The 16,610-nt window shown below is 53.8% G+C and overlaps 6 protein-coding genes across 6 annotated transcripts; 2 read left to right on the top strand and 4 right to left on the bottom strand.

Moving 5' to 3' along the window:
• Positions 1–61: 61 nt before the first annotated feature.
• On the bottom strand, positions 62–1,633 carry QBC33DRAFT_175601 (uncharacterized protein). Its single transcript, XM_060422389.1, has one exon. The coding sequence runs from the start codon at positions 1,501–1,503 to the stop codon at positions 502–504; it is 1,002 nt and encodes a 333-aa protein (XP_060281470.1). The 5' UTR covers positions 1,504–1,633; the 3' UTR covers positions 62–501.
• A 3,417-nt stretch (positions 1,634–5,050) lies between these two features.
• QBC33DRAFT_175567 (transmembrane amino acid transporter protein-domain-containing protein) lies at positions 5,051–6,923 on the top strand. The gene is made up of 2 exons (XM_060422388.1): positions 5,051–6,581; positions 6,639–6,923. The coding sequence occupies exons 1-2, from the start codon at positions 5,202–5,204 to the stop codon at positions 6,687–6,689; spliced, it is 1,431 nt and encodes a 476-aa protein (XP_060281469.1). The 5' UTR covers positions 5,051–5,201; the 3' UTR covers positions 6,690–6,923.
• On the bottom strand, positions 6,760–8,414 carry QBC33DRAFT_544999 (uncharacterized protein). Its single transcript, XM_060428518.1, has 3 exons — positions 7,976–8,414; positions 7,698–7,869; positions 6,760–7,618 (listed from the first exon to the last, which is right to left on the bottom strand). Exons 1-3 carry the CDS (start codon positions 8,187–8,189, stop codon positions 6,895–6,897), a joined length of 1,110 nt encoding a protein of 369 aa, XP_060281468.1. The 5' UTR covers positions 8,190–8,414; the 3' UTR covers positions 6,760–6,894.
• An 832-nt stretch (positions 8,415–9,246) lies between these two features.
• QBC33DRAFT_593326 (uncharacterized protein) lies at positions 9,247–9,614 on the bottom strand (the record flags this gene model as incomplete). Its single annotated transcript, XM_060431724.1, has 2 exons — positions 9,247–9,473; positions 9,541–9,614. 2 exons carry the CDS (start codon positions 9,612–9,614, stop codon positions 9,269–9,271), a joined length of 279 nt encoding a protein of 92 aa, XP_060281467.1. The 3' UTR covers positions 9,247–9,268.
• A 950-nt stretch (positions 9,615–10,564) lies between these two features.
• Positions 10,565–11,556, top strand: QBC33DRAFT_561076 (Peroxidase, family 2-domain-containing protein; the record flags this gene model as incomplete). The annotated part of the gene is made up of 4 exons (XM_060430106.1): positions 10,565–10,748; positions 10,819–11,034; positions 11,094–11,390; positions 11,447–11,556. The coding sequence occupies 4 exons, from the start codon at positions 10,565–10,567 to the stop codon at positions 11,554–11,556; spliced, it is 807 nt and encodes a 268-aa protein (XP_060281466.1).
• Positions 11,557–12,043: 487 nt separating this feature from the next.
• On the bottom strand, positions 12,044–13,728 carry QBC33DRAFT_593322 (uncharacterized protein). The gene has a single exon (XM_060431723.1). The coding sequence runs from the start codon at positions 13,659–13,661 to the stop codon at positions 12,051–12,053; it is 1,611 nt and encodes a 536-aa protein (XP_060281465.1). The 5' UTR covers positions 13,662–13,728; the 3' UTR covers positions 12,044–12,050.
• Positions 13,729–16,610: the final 2,882 nt, after the last annotated feature.

Genomic DNA, 16,610 nt, shown 5'->3' with positions numbered 1-16,610 from the left:
TAGATGAGAGTAAAAGACGCCTGGGCCGTGGCGGACATGATGTCCCGCGCGCGTATTTTCTATTCTATTCAACGTTGTGGTGACTGGCGTGTTTTGTAGGTGAGCTGGATCAGGCACCTCACCTTCTACACCATCTTCTTTCTATCTCTACAAATCTGCAATCTTGTCTTTCTACCTATATCTTTTCCCATCTTGCGCAAGATCGGAATCATGGTATGGGTGACAATAGGCTACTGCATCTGCGCCTGACTCATCACCCTCGCCATTAACGTCTTCCTCTGCTAGCCGGTTGAGCGAAAGTGGTAGGTTCTGACCCTCATCTCTGCGACTAACACCTTTGTATTCTTAGTAAGAATGCCGGGCTAATTTCCGCTGGAGGGAATTAGATCCCAAGAAAAGGTGCTACACCCACTTTCCCGCAGTTATATTCCGGACTCCCACCCAGTACTACGTTATTTCTGCAAACGTGATCCTCCTAGTCCCTCAAACACCAACCACCTTTTAACTCTGCCTCTTTGCTGATCGGGAATGACGGATACATGGGCCTGTGCCATTATGAAGTCCCAGTGCCTCATCCAAAATGCTCGGATCGATAAGGGGCGCCAGCTCCTCTTCCGTCATCGGATCTCTTCCCATCAACCCAGCAAGCCACTGGTCCTCCTTAACGAGAATGCTCAGCATGTTAGGCGTAAGGGTGGTGTTCCAGTTATGGTCGTGCCACACAGCCTCCAGAATATCTACCGGCACGTCCGTGGCGTTCGTGATGCGCGGCAATACGCTCTCCGGATCCGTGGTGTAGAGGTGCTGGGCCTGGTGTAGCGCGCGGACGAAGTCGACGATTTCCGCACGAGTAGTTGGGTCCTGAAGTTTCTCGGTTGTGGTGTGTAGATTGTAGATTTCTCTGTATGCTGATGGATCTTCAAAGATGATGGCGTCGTCGCCGAGCTCCCGAGCGGCGAGCTCTATGGTTGGTTCCCAGTAGCCAATAGCGCTAATCTCGCCATTGACAAGCATGTACGGCAGCGTACCATTACCGCAGGGCTCTGCGTTGCATAAATCCCCGGCGACAATGGTGTAGTCTGTCTCAGAGAGTCCCTCGTTGGCTAGGAGCTGCTGGATGAAGTACTGCGCCGATGTATTCAGCATAGTGCCGATTTTCTTCCCTCTCAAGTCCTTAGCTGAGCTAACGCTCTGCCTATTGGCGACTATGCGATAGAATACCTCGACGATGGTGTAGATTATGCGGAGGTCCTTGTTGGTAGCATAGTTTCGCAGAGCTTGCGTCTCCGCGTTACCAGCTAGGTCAATGCTACTGTTGCCAACCATATCAACAACACCAGCATGGGTGAATTGGGATTGCGGGCCAGTCCAGTAATCCTCGAGGGCGACCCTTAGTGGTGTATGCTCTATGGTGGTTTCGTAGGCGGCGATGGTAAGACATGAGATGAAGGAACTGGGAAGGATTAGGCCAAGGCCAACTGCGAGTAGCGAGAATTGCTTCATCTTTGCGGCTTGCTATTGTTACGCCTAACGCGACACAGGATGTTTATGGGCGCTGGAGCTGGGACGGTATTCAAAGATTCACGACAACGCCGCGGTATTTAATGAGGATCCCCGCATGGGGCCCTGGGAGCGAGGTGTATATCGGATATCCGGCTCAGAATTATTGAATTATTGAATGGACATGCATGCCAAGACCTGTGCCACCTGTGCCACCTGTGTGTATGTTGCTGATAGACTGGAGGATGGGAATCCCGGTGATTAGTTAAGATGCGCGGAATATGAAGCTCATTTGGACAGCAGTGTTGCGAGTCCCTTTTTCTTGATCTACCAATCAATTTTCAGCTCCAAGATGCTTCACTTTTTAAGGAGGGGGCGCGCGCTTTATCAGCCGCGCCCGCTGCCGTTCGGAGCCGAGACTGCTGTTACGCGTGAACACGTCCTACGCCTGCCTGTCGGACCTCAGACCGCCCTCGGCTCGGGCGGCCGTTGCTGCGCGAGTTTATCGCTATGCAGCAGCGTTAGCGTCCACATGGTACAGTACCGAGAGGTTTCGTCCCGAGAATCTTTTAACGGCCGTCGAATCAGTCCTCAGCCAAGTTATCATTGACTCGTCTTTTCTGTTATCATTGACTCGCCTTTTCTGAGGCCAGGCCCAATCCTACACGCCACGTCGTTTTATTCCAAGCAACGGAGCTTTGGTTGCCATGGCGGCAGGTCAGGCTGTTTTGACTTCTGACCTAGCATTTTCCTAATTTAGCTTCGCCATTCAAGCGTACGTGCGAATTCATGTTCCAAAGCATGTAAGAATGATACCCCGAGCGAAGGGAGGGTACGTCTAAAGAACTAACCTCTCGAAATAGTGCAGATTGAGACTACACTATCTTGTGAGATGTGGGCTTTTGTAAGCCTTTCTCATAATTAACGAAATTGGATATTTGCGTGGATATGGCGGTAAAGCCAAGATAACTGAGAGCTTCTTCCAACCTCCCAACATGCCCAGGCGTAATGAGAGATTTAGGAGCTTAAAGTTATTGCCTGAGAAAACGAGAAGGATGACTCACTTCGGGTAGCGTACGACGAGAAGTATCAAATACCCAGTTCCAGCTATCTAGGTGATGAGGTGTGCCTCAGGTCACGTCGGTACATACCATGGGCAATATGCGAACGTTCATAGCCATCACAAGCGACAGGGCGGCCGAACAAAATGAGGACGACAGTGCTTGCGGGGATGCGATGGCAGATCAGAGCCTCAAGAGAGGGCATTCTAGATCGTGGCAGCTATTGTTGTAGGGACCAATCCCCGCGATTAGAGGACTTGAATCGCGGAAATCAAGCAGCAGCAACATGAGAAACAATAGCAGAGGTACGAACTCTGGCACGATGACCTATTCGTCGTTGGAGCTAATTTCTCCTACCGTGCCACTGATTCAAATCAGCCGCTATAGCTCCATTAACCACCACGGGTAACGGAAGTGTAGAAAAAAAGGTTCAAGACGTTAATTGACGCAACTGACTAGTATTGTGAATCGGTTGTGTGGGAAGGTGAAACAACGACGAATTTGTGAACAGAGTCCACCCAACCTCCTGACTATCGGCTCTACTTCGGAATGGAGAAGCGGATGCCTTTTATTACCCTTTTCAAGGGACAGAGAGGGGGGGGGGGAGGAATGGGTAGGTATTTGGGCATCAACTGGAGACATCCACTGAACAACAGCTTGCCGTCGCATAAGATTGGTGACATGTTAGCTCAGGGGTTAATCATCGCGGTTTCTGCCAAGCGGGACAACTGCGCCATATTTCCTTCAAATGCTGCATAGGTAGTACTGAGAAGCTCGACTGCAGCAATGACGTATTAGTTCGGAAAAAGTTCAGGCTAGAGCCGCATTTCCAGACCGATGACACCACTAGCGTAGGCGTGGAATCCACCAGAGTTTCTCGCCTTCCTCATTTGACCAGCCAGTGGTACGTCGGCCAGTACATACAGATCCGTAGGTGGTGTCATGCCTCTGCTGGCAGGTAGCATCGACGATCAGCTTGCTAGTCATATTCCCCTGTACTTCCCCGTTATTGCCTGTCATAGCTCTGTGTTGAACACCTTACCTCCACAATCTCTTGATATTGAAGCCACGGTTTAGTCGTAAGACTTGTTGGAATATCGCGCTTTTGTCGACGAAGGTCGCGAGAAAAAAAGCCGAGGCGGATTTCTTCGAGCATGGAATCTTTCTAGGCTGCCGTTTAAGAGCTTGTCAAAGTAAATGCAAATTAACTTTAATAGTGACAAAGAAGTAAGCTACTGTACATCACCCAAATTACAAACCTTCCTTTCCTCGATGACGCCTTCGCGAAGTTGTCTCCTTGCAAAGACAACAAGATCGTCTTAAAGAACAACTACGTTATATCTCCCAAGAGGCTTCCTCGTTCATCTGGACATCAAAGATGATTGTTGCCAAGGAGCTTCCCTCCTCGACAGCATTGGCACCCAGTGCTCAGACTGGCAACAACGAGCAGTCTAGAACCGTCGTCGGCCCCGGATCTGGGGTAACCGCAATTCCAACCTGGGGTCTACACTACACCTAACGGCCCGTATTCCCCCTCCTCGCCCCCACATAAGTCATTGACAGCGACAAACCTGGAGACGCTGACGAATGCCTCTATTGCCTTGGTATGTCCCGACAAGCTGAGAATTGTGGATACATCGTCAGCCTCGGTGAAGAGATCAGCTAGCGCTCGCATTGCCAAGGTGGGGCGAGAGAAGTTGCAGCGGTGATGGTTGCATTGGTAGTAGGTAGGCCTAGAACAACATGCGTTTGCTCCGCAGGGGAAATGGGAAATGGGCAGGTTAAGAGAGAGCCGCCGCGCTGTGGCCGGAGAAGCCGGTAGTTGATGAGCAAACCCCTGCAACTTGAATGCGAATAACCCTGTTTTCATTGGACACTTCCGATCAGCCCACAAATCGTACGTATTCTATTGGCCCATCGGCGGTTCCTGACAAGGGTAGAGAAACCGTTTTATGCTTCAAAGGGGAATATCCCGATATCGGCTTCGCCGTCCTGCTAGTCAGAAAAGATTTTCCCTTTCCCGGCGCTAGTGGCCAAACTGCCGGAGACTAATGAGGCTGATAGCCAGGGGAGGAGGAACGGAAAAAACCCCTCAACGTCTTCAGATTTGTATGAAACGATGTATGGCGATGGGAGACAGTTTATGAAAGACAAGTCCAAACCCGTCATTATCTTCCCCAGAGTCCGTCAGACGCTGCTCGCGGATAAGCGGGTCTACGGAATCGGTACCCCAGATTTGCCTGCCTCTAGAGCTATTTTTTACGTACTCGTCCCCACATGGTCGAGACGGAGGCGACGAAAATGAGGCGACGACGCCGCTTAGCCTCGGTGGCTCCATATTATTGAATTATGGATCGTAACAGGTTTACCTTTAGTCTGCTGTGGTGTAGCCTAAAACTCATAAACTCTTGAATCAAGGCGCTCTTTTTCCCCAGATTTTCCTCGTTTGTTCAGACTTGCTCTTCTCGGCTTCCCATCTTGCCAAGCGATCGCGGTCTGTCATTTGTGTGAATCGCGGCGTAGAATTCGCCTCTTTTTGCTTGTTTCTTCTTTCTTGTTTCTTCCTTCTTTTCCGTATCCGTCTTTCGTTTCTCTGCCAGTCGGTCCACCTTCCTGCCTCAGCAGGTAACCCCCTTCAACATGGGCCATAACGACATCATCGCCGAGTTGCCAACGTACGACTCAGACCAGAAGAAGGCCGCTTCCCACGATGATATTGGTCATACCTCTTCGTCGCCCGAGGAGGGCGTCGTCGGGACCATCGTCGGGGCAGAACTCTCCGACTTTGAGAAGCAGAAGGCAGCCGCTGGCCATGCCCACTTCCACCGCCTGGGCTGGAAACGGCTCACGGTCGTCATGATCGTCGAGGCCATCGCCCTTGGCAGCCTGAGCCTCCCATCCTCCTTCGCCACGCTGGGCATGGTCGCCGGTGTCATCCTCTGTATCGGAATCGGCTTGATCGCCATCTACACCAGCTACATCGTCGGCCAGGTCAAGCTCAAGTTCCCGCACATGACCACCTATGCTGATGCCGGGATGCTGATGATGGGTCGGTTTGGGTACGAGCTTTTCGGGGCCATGTTTGTGCTCCTGTTGACGTTCCTCACTGCCTCGCACTGCCTGACGGGCACGATTGCCTTCCAGAGCATCACAGAGAGCAATGTCTGCAGCATCGTGTTTGGTGTCGTCAGTGCAATCTTGCTCTTTGCCCTCGCCATCCCGCCTTCGTTTACCGAGATGGCCATCCTCGGCTACGTCGACTTTGTCTCCATCCTGCTCGCGATTGGGATCACCATCATCGGCACAGGGATACAATCCAACAGCGCACCGGGTGGTCTGGCCAATGTGAACTGGTCTGCATGGCCCAAAGAGAACATCAACTTCTCGGAGGCCTTCATCGCCGTCTCCAATATTGCATTCGCCTACACCTTTGCAATGTGCCAGTTCTCCTTCATGGATGAGATGCACACGCCACGGCACTATACCAAGTCAATCTACGCGCTTGGCATGATCGAGATCGTCATTTACACCCTGACCGGCGCCCTGATCTACGCCTTCGTGGGCCAGGATGTGGAATCACCGGCACTTCTCTCGGCAGGCCATACCATGTCGCGGGTGGCTTTTGGCGTCGCATTGCCAGTCATCTTCATTTCCGGGTCGATCAACACCACCGTGTTGGCACGGTATATCCACGGGCGGATATTCAAGAAGAGCATCATCCGGTTCATCAACACGAAGACCGGGTGGTTGACTTGGCTCGGCGTGCTGCTTGCCATTATTATCGTCGCCTGGATCATTGCGGAGGCCATTCCCCTCTTTTCGGACCTGCTGTCCATCATGGCGGCGTTGTTCATCTCGGGCTTCACCTTCTATATCCCTTCTATGATGTGGTTCATGCTTCTTAGGGAGGGCAAGTGGCATGCCAAGGAGAATCTTTTCATATCTCTGCTCAATGCAGCGATATTCTTCATTGGGGTGGTCCTGCTGGTTGGCGGGATGTATTCATCTATTACCGACATTGTAAGTTTCCCATTGTGCACTCCACCCAAGAGAAACTCGAGCTAATATCAGGATCAGAGGCATAATTTCCAAAGCGGTACTATGCGCGGCGCATTTACATGTGGTTGAGAGAAAGCAGGTTCAACCGAATGTCCATGTATATCAATAAGATCTGATATTATTAGAGGCACAAAGACCAGTCTAGAATAAGCGATTTAAATGTTTCCAAGCACGGGTATCCCATCGGTACTATCCTTAGAACTGCACCTCAAACTCCGCCGAAACGAATCACTGGCACGTCCCCCATCCACTGCCAACCCGCTCATCCAACAGGCTAGAGAGTACCTCCCGACATCTCGGACGCGTACAGCCCCGGCCGGTGCTGCGGGAAATCATACACCTGGCCCTGCTGCGCGGCGCCAACAACGGGCTGAGGGCCCGGTTGCTGCTGCGCCTGCTGCTGCGCCTGCATCTGCGGATAAAACCCCCCAAACGCAACGCTGCCCCGGTCACTACCCGCCACGGGACTCCCCACCGACGAGCTGTAATACACGCTCTCGTGGGGCGACTTGGCGGCCACGCTGGCCCGCGGGTCAATGTACGACGCGTGTCCTCCGTATGGAGGTGCTCCTCCGGTCATGGGCGGCAGCGGCGTCGGCGGCGCGGCCTGGCCCGGTTGGTCGGCTCCCGCTCCTCCTCCTCTGCGGGTCTTGATGATGATCCATGCTATCAGGCCCGCGATGATGGCGATGACTGCGACGCCGCCGATGGTGCCTCCGACGATGGCGCCGACTGGGGTGCTGTTTTTGCTCGTTGGTTGAGTGGGTGTGGGAGTGGGCGTGGGCGTGGACGTGGTAGTGGGAGTGGGAGTGGGAGAGGGTGTCGTTGACTCTGGAGATGTGATTGACGTGCGTGTTATGGTCGGGGAGGTTGTGGTGGGTTCGGTCGGGTTGGCGTACAAGGGGAGGTAGGTCTTTGTGCTGAAGCAACCCACCAACGACACGCTGGGTTTATCTACTAGGATAACTCCGGTGCAATATGGGGTGTTGCTGTCGGAGCTATGCAGTATAACGACTGATCAGTGCTGAGTCAAAAGAATAAACAAAATGACTGATGAAACGGAGGCGGCCATCTCACCAGCAGGCCGTCGACGCGCCCATGCCGCTACAGAGGCCGCTCTGGTAGGCTGTGTAGTCAAGGCATGCGCTCGGCATGAAGCAGCTGCCCGACCCAGTTGTGCAGCAGTGAAACACGCTCCCTGTGGGGTTGGTGCTGCAGGTATATCCAGCATCGCAAGAAATCCCATACTCTAGACGAAGCGCACGCACAGATCGGGTTAGCGCAATGGGTGTTCGGTTACAAGTACGGATGCGTAATTATAGATTACACAACGAGATGGTGGAGGATTGTCATACCCGTGGATCCCCAGAGATAGGCGCAGGTTTCGCTGTTGTCGCGTCCAAAAAGTTCGGGGATCGCCACAGCGGCGAGCGTCGGGGCGGGGCTCGGATCCAGGCGGGGCAGCCGCCCGGGAAACGTCTGCTCCGCCGGTAGGAGCAGGCCGTAGACCCCGAGCGAAGCGACTAGAAAAGCCGCGAGAAGAGACTTGTTCCAAATCGCAACAACCATTGTCAAGAGCGGGGTGTAAACTTCCAAAAAAAAAGAAAAGTGGTCCAAGTTGGAGAGAAAGGGCGCATTGGGAATACGCCAGTATTTACAATGGAGGGGAGCTCCCACTCACCGCTGCACGCCAAGGAATCAGGCTCATTTGCTGAAGGGAGGCAGCGAATGCCGTCACGACCTCCGCGCCTCTTTTTTGTGTCTAGCCGAATTCTGCAGCAATAGTGGGTTGAGCTGAAGCGCCAAAAGTGCAACTTTGGCGGCGCAACGGCTGCCCCGTGCCCGAAAAATAAGCCAGCACCTGCGGGCAAGTATTGGAATGAATCACGTGAACGGCTTTTCTTGGAGATACCATCAGGCTGAGGACCGAAGTCAAATTGACGACTCAGGGCTGACTAGGTTGTAAACCTTGGAGCACACAAGCCAATAATTACCTCAAGTTTCCAGAGAAGGATCGGATCGAGAACAGGGCGGCCCGCGGCGGATGCACCGTACACGCCGACCTGAAATGGTATTCGGATCGCAGCCGAAGAGCAAAGGAAGCAATGCGCAGACAAGGGCGGGTCTGTCCACAGATCCAAGGACAAGAAAAGGACCGAACTTGGCCATATTCTTAAAAGACCTCTGCCTCGGCTACCCAGGTCATCTACATCGTCAACTTGGGTGTTGTCTTGTTTCTCACCGCGGTAGGGATCTAAGCTCCAGTTGTTGAACTGAGGGCCCCTTTACCCTTTTCGGCTTCTGACAGTGAACAGGCAGCAACTGGCAATATCAAGCTATTCACCCAGCTTAGAGATGGAATCGAGCTGGTGACAGGCCTGATCGTGCGCTAAACTGACATCGAACAACTTGATCGAGGCGACGGATTAGGGACCGTGGAGAGACCTGCCAAGTACATATATCACCAATCTATACGTGGGTATACTGACATACTCACGACGGCAAGGTTCACGGTTCTGCTCTTAAGGTGTTGAGTGCCAACGATGCACCGAGATGGCCATTCAACTCTACCATGACAATCCGACGACAGAAAACCGTCGAGAACGGCACCCACGGCATGTGCACCCAAAGGACTACAAAAAAAGTTCTCAGAAATCTCCTTCCTCGGGAACCATAGGCCCCACGCCGGTCCCGCAGAGTGCAGCGCCGATGAGCATGGCGATGGCTGGCGGCGGTGCGGTCCCGACCGTGTAGATATAACCGATGGCGCCGCCCACCGCGGTGCTAAAAACGGAGCACGACAGGCCAGCCATCGCCCGCGTCGCCAGCAGGTTCGTGAACGAGGCCGCCACGCTGGACCCGTTTTCCAAGCTGCATGGAATACAATGCTGTCATCAAGATCCACGGAAATGGAACGCACAGCGCGGAGGTAGCCATCATGACCCTGACGCCAATGTATTGTGACTGTTGGCTCTTCCCAACCAACACGCTCATCACGGCCATTCCCATCACCATGGAGTGCAAGAGCCAATTTAATCTTCAGAATAGAGCCCTTTTTTCGCACTTTTCCCGCCAAGGATCGGCGTCAAGGATCGGCGAGATCTTCGTGATGGTGGATCTCTAAACGCCATATAATTTCCAAGTCAAGGCTAGCGTCACCATTTTGTGGCGCGGCCGAAATCGCTCCGACTCAGCACTGCGCATCGATGCTGTCTCTAGCATAGGTACCTTGAGGAGGAAGGGGGCTACGGAGAGTGACTTACACTCCATTTTACTTATTTTTGCCAATGTGACGGCGGGTGTAACCTTGCGATCTCGTACACTACGAGGCCCACTACAACTACGTAATTAGACGGGAGGCAACGCGCCCCTGAACTTGACCATCCCAGCAGCTATCCGGGATCTGTCTCTAGATGATCTGGCCCGATCCTTCAACTCGGGACGATCCGAGGATAAGGGTATTCCCTCTTTACCACTATGCAGTAGGCGACACGACCGCTTTCAACTATACAGCACGCAAGACGAAGTTTACATATTAGTGAGGACGCATACATCCTCACCGTCCCAACTGACAAGTGTGTCAGGACAGCAGTGTGATAGGATTGCCCAAGCGAAGCCAAAGTCAGCTGGATCCTCGGTCACATATCCCTTGAATGCTGTTGGAGCTGTTATATCCGGGTTCTGAAAAAGAAATTAGAACGCTGCGCCAAGACGCCCCGCGATGTCAGATCCGCCTCTGCACCAATAGAAACAGAGGCATTTGACCGGGAATCTCATCCCGCGTCCCCATACTCCGGACTTGAGATGCAGTAGCGGTCGTTGGGCGGGACCGCCTTTTGAAGGCGCACGATGGATCCAACGATCTGCTGCAGGGCGGCAGGGCACAGTCAAACACACAGGATATAAATGGCTTGCATGTATCGGTCCAAGGTCATAACCCCCGGATGTCTCAACTCTATCCTATTCCTCCTTTCGTCTCGCCGAGCGAATCCTCCCCTCCCCCCCCGGACCATATCTTCACCCCCGGGGCTATGCATCTCAACGCTCTTGCCACGCTAACCTTCACGGTCGCGGTCTCTGCAACCTGCGAGCACTTGCGCCTCTGGCAGCCACCAACTATTCTTGACCGTAAGAGAGCCCGCAGCATCTAACGCAATCACTGAAGAGCAACCTGCTTATCCAACCTTCTCGTGCCCAGGACGCAGTCCGTGCCCCATGATCAACTCCCTCGCAAACCACGGCTTCCTCCCTCGGAATGGGCTCAACATTTCGACCGACGACCTTGTAAATGCGTTTCACGAAGCTCTCAACCTCAGCCCCGGCGTAAGCCTGCCCGTCGCAAAGCTTGCGGTAACAACATCCACGACCGGCAACCCCAACACCTTGAATCTGGATGATCTCGACGAACATGGAGGTACCTACGTGTTCCAGCCCTACTTTCCGCCCTCCAGCTAACGCATTTCCGCCTCTCAGTACTAGAGCACGACGGCAGCTTGAGCCGCGACGACACCCACTCGGGCGACAACCACAGCTTCAACACGACCATCTTCCGCACCACGGCGGCGCACTTCGGCCGCGACACCATCTCCATCTCGGACGCGGCCGCGGCCCGCTCGGCGCGCGTCGCCGCCGCCAAGAAGGCCAACCCGGCGTTCAACCTCACAGACACGGAGGAGTTCTTCAGCTTCGCCGAGACGGCGCTCTACATGCGCGTGTTTGGACGCGGCACCGAGGGTCACGCAAGGACGAAGTGGGTGGAGGTTATGTTCTGTGAGTGTCTTCATGCTGTCGGGGTTGTCGATGCTCTTTGACTGACTTTTGCCAAGACGAGGAAAGGCTTCCTTACTTGGAGGGGTTTAGGAGGTCGACGGAGGTGCTTACTAATGATGAAGTTGGCGAACTGGTACAGAAACTTGTCGATGCGACGAAGAAATAATCCAGAGTGTTTTTGCGATTTGACTGTTTCCTTCTCCATAAGCCTTTCTAATCTAGTAGTCTCACTATCTACTACCTTTCTCTCTCTTGTGTCAACTGACGCTTTCTTTAATGTAGTTATCCTCGTCTTGCTGGTCTTGACCACTCATATTGCGGGTTGCTGGAGTTTGCTTTACTCATCTTCTGCATTCCACCTACCGATTTAATCACGAATTAGTTAATTCATACCCAGTCCAACTCACTCATTGTCTTGCTGCCTTAGTTCTTACATTGCTTGGTAATAATCTTGTTGAGGTGCATGCCATACGTAGTTGAATGAATCCATCAGAGGGGTTGGTGACAATCTCGAGGTCTCGGTGGCCTGGCGTAGCCCAACTTTAAGGCACGCTACGCCGGCCCTCCACTCTTCCCGAAACTTGGCCACAACTACCTGTTTCATATAAGGAACCGCGAGACTATGTATCCGATGTAGGTGTTCTCCCGTCGTCTTCCTAATCATACCCCTTTCTCCAACGATAGAGCCACTCCACGGCACTGTTCCATGCAAGTTTCGATATACTGCTCCTTCTTATTAACAGCCTCTTGGGCCAGTTTTCTTGCTTGATCGGCAGTGCCATCAGCAGGCAGCTGGGCCATCCAATCCTGGATTGCCGCGGCCTGGGACTGCGAGTCCTCAATGTAGCTAGTTAGATTCGCCATCCTCTCTTCGAGATCTAATCCCGAGGTCTCGACACCAAGGCCAAGGGTGAAGGGCTGCCGGCCTGGACAGAGGCGCTCGGCGTTAATCCGGGATGCCTCATACGCCTTATGATAAGTTGCCGCTTGCTTCTCTGCGTGACGAAGCCTGAGCTGGATCCCTGGTACGCCCTCTGGCTCGCCAGTCTCCGTCTCTTTGGCTGCCTCTTGTTGCGTTGCTTCCAGCGTCCGCTGTTTCTCCCAGGAGTTTATTCGCAGCTGCCTCAATTCCCACAGCGGAAGATCTTCAGGCTTTTGGCATTGTCCATTGGGACATTCGCGGTCCCTGACTTCTTCTGCCTCGTGGAGTTTCTTCCGGACATGTCGATTCCTCTGCTCCGCCTGCCACAACTCCCATCGCGCAACCCACTCTTCGTCGACCGTTTGCGCTGCCCCCAGCCTGTCCCTCCGCTGTCGCATGGCCGGACTGTCGTCGTCTTCGAGCCATCCTCTGTACTTGGCCACCTCATGAAGCGGTTCCTCGGCGGACCACTTGGCCGAGGCGGCAGCCGCTGCACGTGCCTGGTCCACGAGGAAAGCGTCGCCATCGAAGTTGTCATGGGGCCAGCCGTGTTTGCGGTACAGAGGCTTGACCAGCTCTGCATCCCACTCGCCCCCGGAATGCTGGCCGCCTCCCGGGGTCTCGATGAGTTCATGGTACCACCGGATGATGTCGCGCAGGACGTTAGCGGCCGGCCGGCTGTCCATCTCATCATAGGGTCCTTCGCCATCTTCTTCGTCCTCGTCCTCCTTCATGTCCTCATCCTCATCCTCATCCCCGTCCTCGTCCTCATCTTCCTCGTCCTCGCCCTCCTCCTCGTCCTGACTATTCTCGCCATCTTCCCCTGCCTCTTCTTTCTCCTCCCCTGCCCCTTCCCCACCCTCACTCGTCTCTTGCACGACAGCCCACAGATTGTGATCAGTGCTTCCGCCAGACTCTTGATCAAAAATCCCAATGCAATGTTTCTTCGCATCGTAGATAATGACGCTTTGGTGATTGCCCAGCAACGACAAAGGCGTCATCCACGGGCGCAGAGCCACCTCGTCTTCACCTTCATAGAACGGATCCCGGCCCCGCTCCACACTTTCATCCAGGCGGAAGTCCGCAAACTCACCGCCTTGAAAAAAGTCCACGTTCTCGGCGCCGCCCGTGTCAACGTAAGGGAGGATGCCATACAGGTAGATGACCGTGGCATCCAGGCCGTGGGAATGATACATGGGCAGAAGAACACTGATGTCGTGCGGCCCCTCGCGGATCCACGACGGGTCGAGGTAGCGCATGCGTGCGAGGGTGCGGTAGATTTCGAGCATGAGATCGGCTACCTCGTGTAGCTGCGCCTTCTGAGAAGGTGTGATGACGAGGTCCTCCATGATTATTGCTCGGGTGGAGAGATTAAGTAGACTTTGGAAAGGATAGAATTGAGAGCAGACGGCAAAGCGAACCAGAACGAATGAGGGATGTTTGAGCATCTAAAAAATGGTGCGGCGGCCCGCTTATAAATGCCCAACGCAGCGGTTTAGGCAGCTCAATGGAGCCAAGTCTTTTAATCGCTGCTACGGTGACCCCTTCAGATCCGTCAGGACCTAAGCTTTGCTGCCTTTCTAATACATGCACACGTTAGCCCACAACAGCAGCCAACTTAGCGCGCAAAACGATTACTTAGCTATTCATTTGTGTGCTTCATCACGACGGGGGCACATGGAGGATCGGCAACCGGCAATGACCGATGTCGCCGCCGGAGACGCGCAGACAGGCGGCGTCCATTTGTGCGCCTTCTGTTCAAGCATCGAGTGGGATTATCTTCGCGTCCCGACCGTGGGCCAGCTGCGACCACGAAGTCTCTGGGCGCCCATTCAAGCGCGAGCCGGAAAAAAGGCTCAGTGACCAGACATGGGAGCTGGGCTCGATGGAGAGAATCCTACAATCGGCCATCTCTTGTCCACTCTGCGACTACGTTTCTCAGATGTTTCACGACGTCAACCCAGAGGAGCCGGGTCAGCTTGCTCCAGAAATGAGCTGCTCGGCTGAGCTGGACACCATTTTCAGCGATTTCCAGCTGACCGACAGCTCCAGATTGCATCCGCGGGTGCTCGAGGCTATGACTTGCGCAAAGCCCGAGGAGCTGTCGTTCCACCTGCGGGTCTTACGACTCCGATGAGACCTGGAATCTCCTCCTCAGAAGCCTACAACTCTTGTCACCACATTTTGGCCTTTGACCCAGAAAACCCAACTGGGCTGGAGGCCATATTCCAGGGCCATGCTACTGTCCGAGATGAGAAGCTGGTTCTGTTCGGCTGGAAGTCCTCGCCTATGGTCTCTACCGACCTGCTGCGCCTCTGGATGGGCAGATGCCTGTCGAAATATCGAGAATGCGCCTTTGTATACTGCTTACCTACGCTGCCTACCCACACTACCTGCCTACTCTGCCTACCCACACTACATGCCCACACACTGCCTGCCCACACTGCTTGCCCACACTGCCTACCCACACTACCTGCCTACTCTGCCTAACCACACTACATGCCCACACACTGCCTGCCCACACTGCTTGCCAACACTGCCTGCCCACACTACATGCCCACCCACTGCCTGCCCACACTGCTTGCCCACACTGCCTGCCCACACTGCCTGCCCACACTGCCTGCCCACACTGCCTGTCTATACTGCCTGCCTACAACTTTATATTTCTGCCTATTGTTATTGCCTATGCTTAATGCCTCTACTGCCTGTCAAGTCTCTTTTCTTCTTGCCTTAATGTGTTTATTTTTACCTCAGTTCACTTCATCCTCAAATTGCCAATTGGCTTTGTAATGGAAGAGGCTGAGAGGGAGTGCGATTGACTAAATGCAACCACAACTGTGCTATGTTTGTAAACGCTTGACATCTGTCAATGCCAGACGTAGGAGGGGTTCTTTTAGTACCTAACTCGTAATTTTCTTTTCATTTCCCTAGTGAGCCTACAGAGAAAGCAACGCCACCCAGACCACCCAGACCATCCTGGATCCTTTTTGGTCTTCCTGGACCTAGGTTGGACCTTGACCTGGATGGGCCATGGCAGCTGGACTGACCCGGGACTCTGGACATGGACTTAGCGGGCTACCTGGATCCTAGGAACGTGGCTCCCCCTTGGGCATGTCGTCTTCTTTGTTCTGTTGTGTTGTCTTCATTGGCCCACTGCCTCCGGGATTTCCTGCCGGTGATGGCTGCGTTTCTGTGGGCTCTGTCAAAGTCGGGCGCTTCTCGGGTCCAACTCTCTGCGCCCAAGGGAGGTTACATTTTAATCGTCGAATGTCTAGCGTCCTTACAGAGAGATCGTTCCTGCGTGGGAGCAGCTGGGGCGAGGGTGGCACAGGTTGCCTCGCAAGAAGGCATCCACGGCAACCAATCCGGTCTTTATCCAGTCCCTTTTTCCAGTTATTATTCTCCACCTAGAGCAACTCTAGTCCAGTTCCAAGAGTAATGGCATTGCGAAGATGTCAGTTTTCCTTGGAGCTTCCAACCTCCCCAGTGATGTCCATCTCCCCCTAGAAGTGGAGTTGTGAATCTCCTTGACGTTGTGAACCGACTGGACCTCCTCCGCAACCTTTGCAACCGCAGCCTTGCTCTTCATCCTCCTTGCCACAGCTAAGAAGGGCCTACCTGTTGCGTAAGGCGAGCCTACACTGGTGCTTGGCCCCTCCAGAAAGCAAACTACTTTGGACTGATGACACCTGGTTCTAGCCAAGCCATCTCCTAAACTTTGTCCAGAACATGTGCAACTTTGTCATAAACGTTCATTACCCCAGCACCCTGCCTTAAAACTCCTGTTAATGCTTAAGATTCTGCTAGACTTCCCATTGCCTAGCGTCCTGCCAGGGAGTAAGGTTATTGCCAGTGCCACTGTCTTGCACGCCCTTCCCTTGTTGTCTATGGTTATATTTCATGTCATCCCGCTGTACTCAAGTAGGAAGAAGGCCTCTCTCTATTCTACAAGCCCTCCTGGTAAGGTATGTCAAAGCCGCTGAGAAATTGAGATATCCTTCAGCGTGGAGCCACGGTAGGAGAGCTCCGGTAGGTAATGTGGACCCCAGCGGTGACAACAACGGCGGCCGCGAAGCGACCAGGTTTGTCGGGCTTCTCAGCTTCCACCCAGGCGTAGGCCCAGCGGCACAGGACGACGAGCGACCATGTGGCGTAGTGGTCGTGATCCGGGCAGTCGGGGGGGGGGGGGGGGGTTGCCCGTCCGGGGGTGTTAAACATGCATTATGGGAGCGCCCCCCACACCGTGGGCCCCCGATCAGGCGATGACAACACCCGTCGCAGGGTGGGCCCCGGGTCGG

This window comes from Phialemonium atrogriseum, assembly GCF_030411735.1.
Source record: "Phialemonium atrogriseum strain 8032-3 unplaced genomic scaffold QBC33scaffold_20, whole genome shotgun sequence".
In the NCBI taxonomy this organism is placed as follows: domain Eukaryota; kingdom Fungi; phylum Ascomycota; class Sordariomycetes; order Cephalothecales; family Cephalothecaceae; genus Phialemonium; species Phialemonium atrogriseum.
Note: the sequence above shows the minus strand (reverse complement) of the source record. Positions and strands in the feature narration are given on the sequence as shown.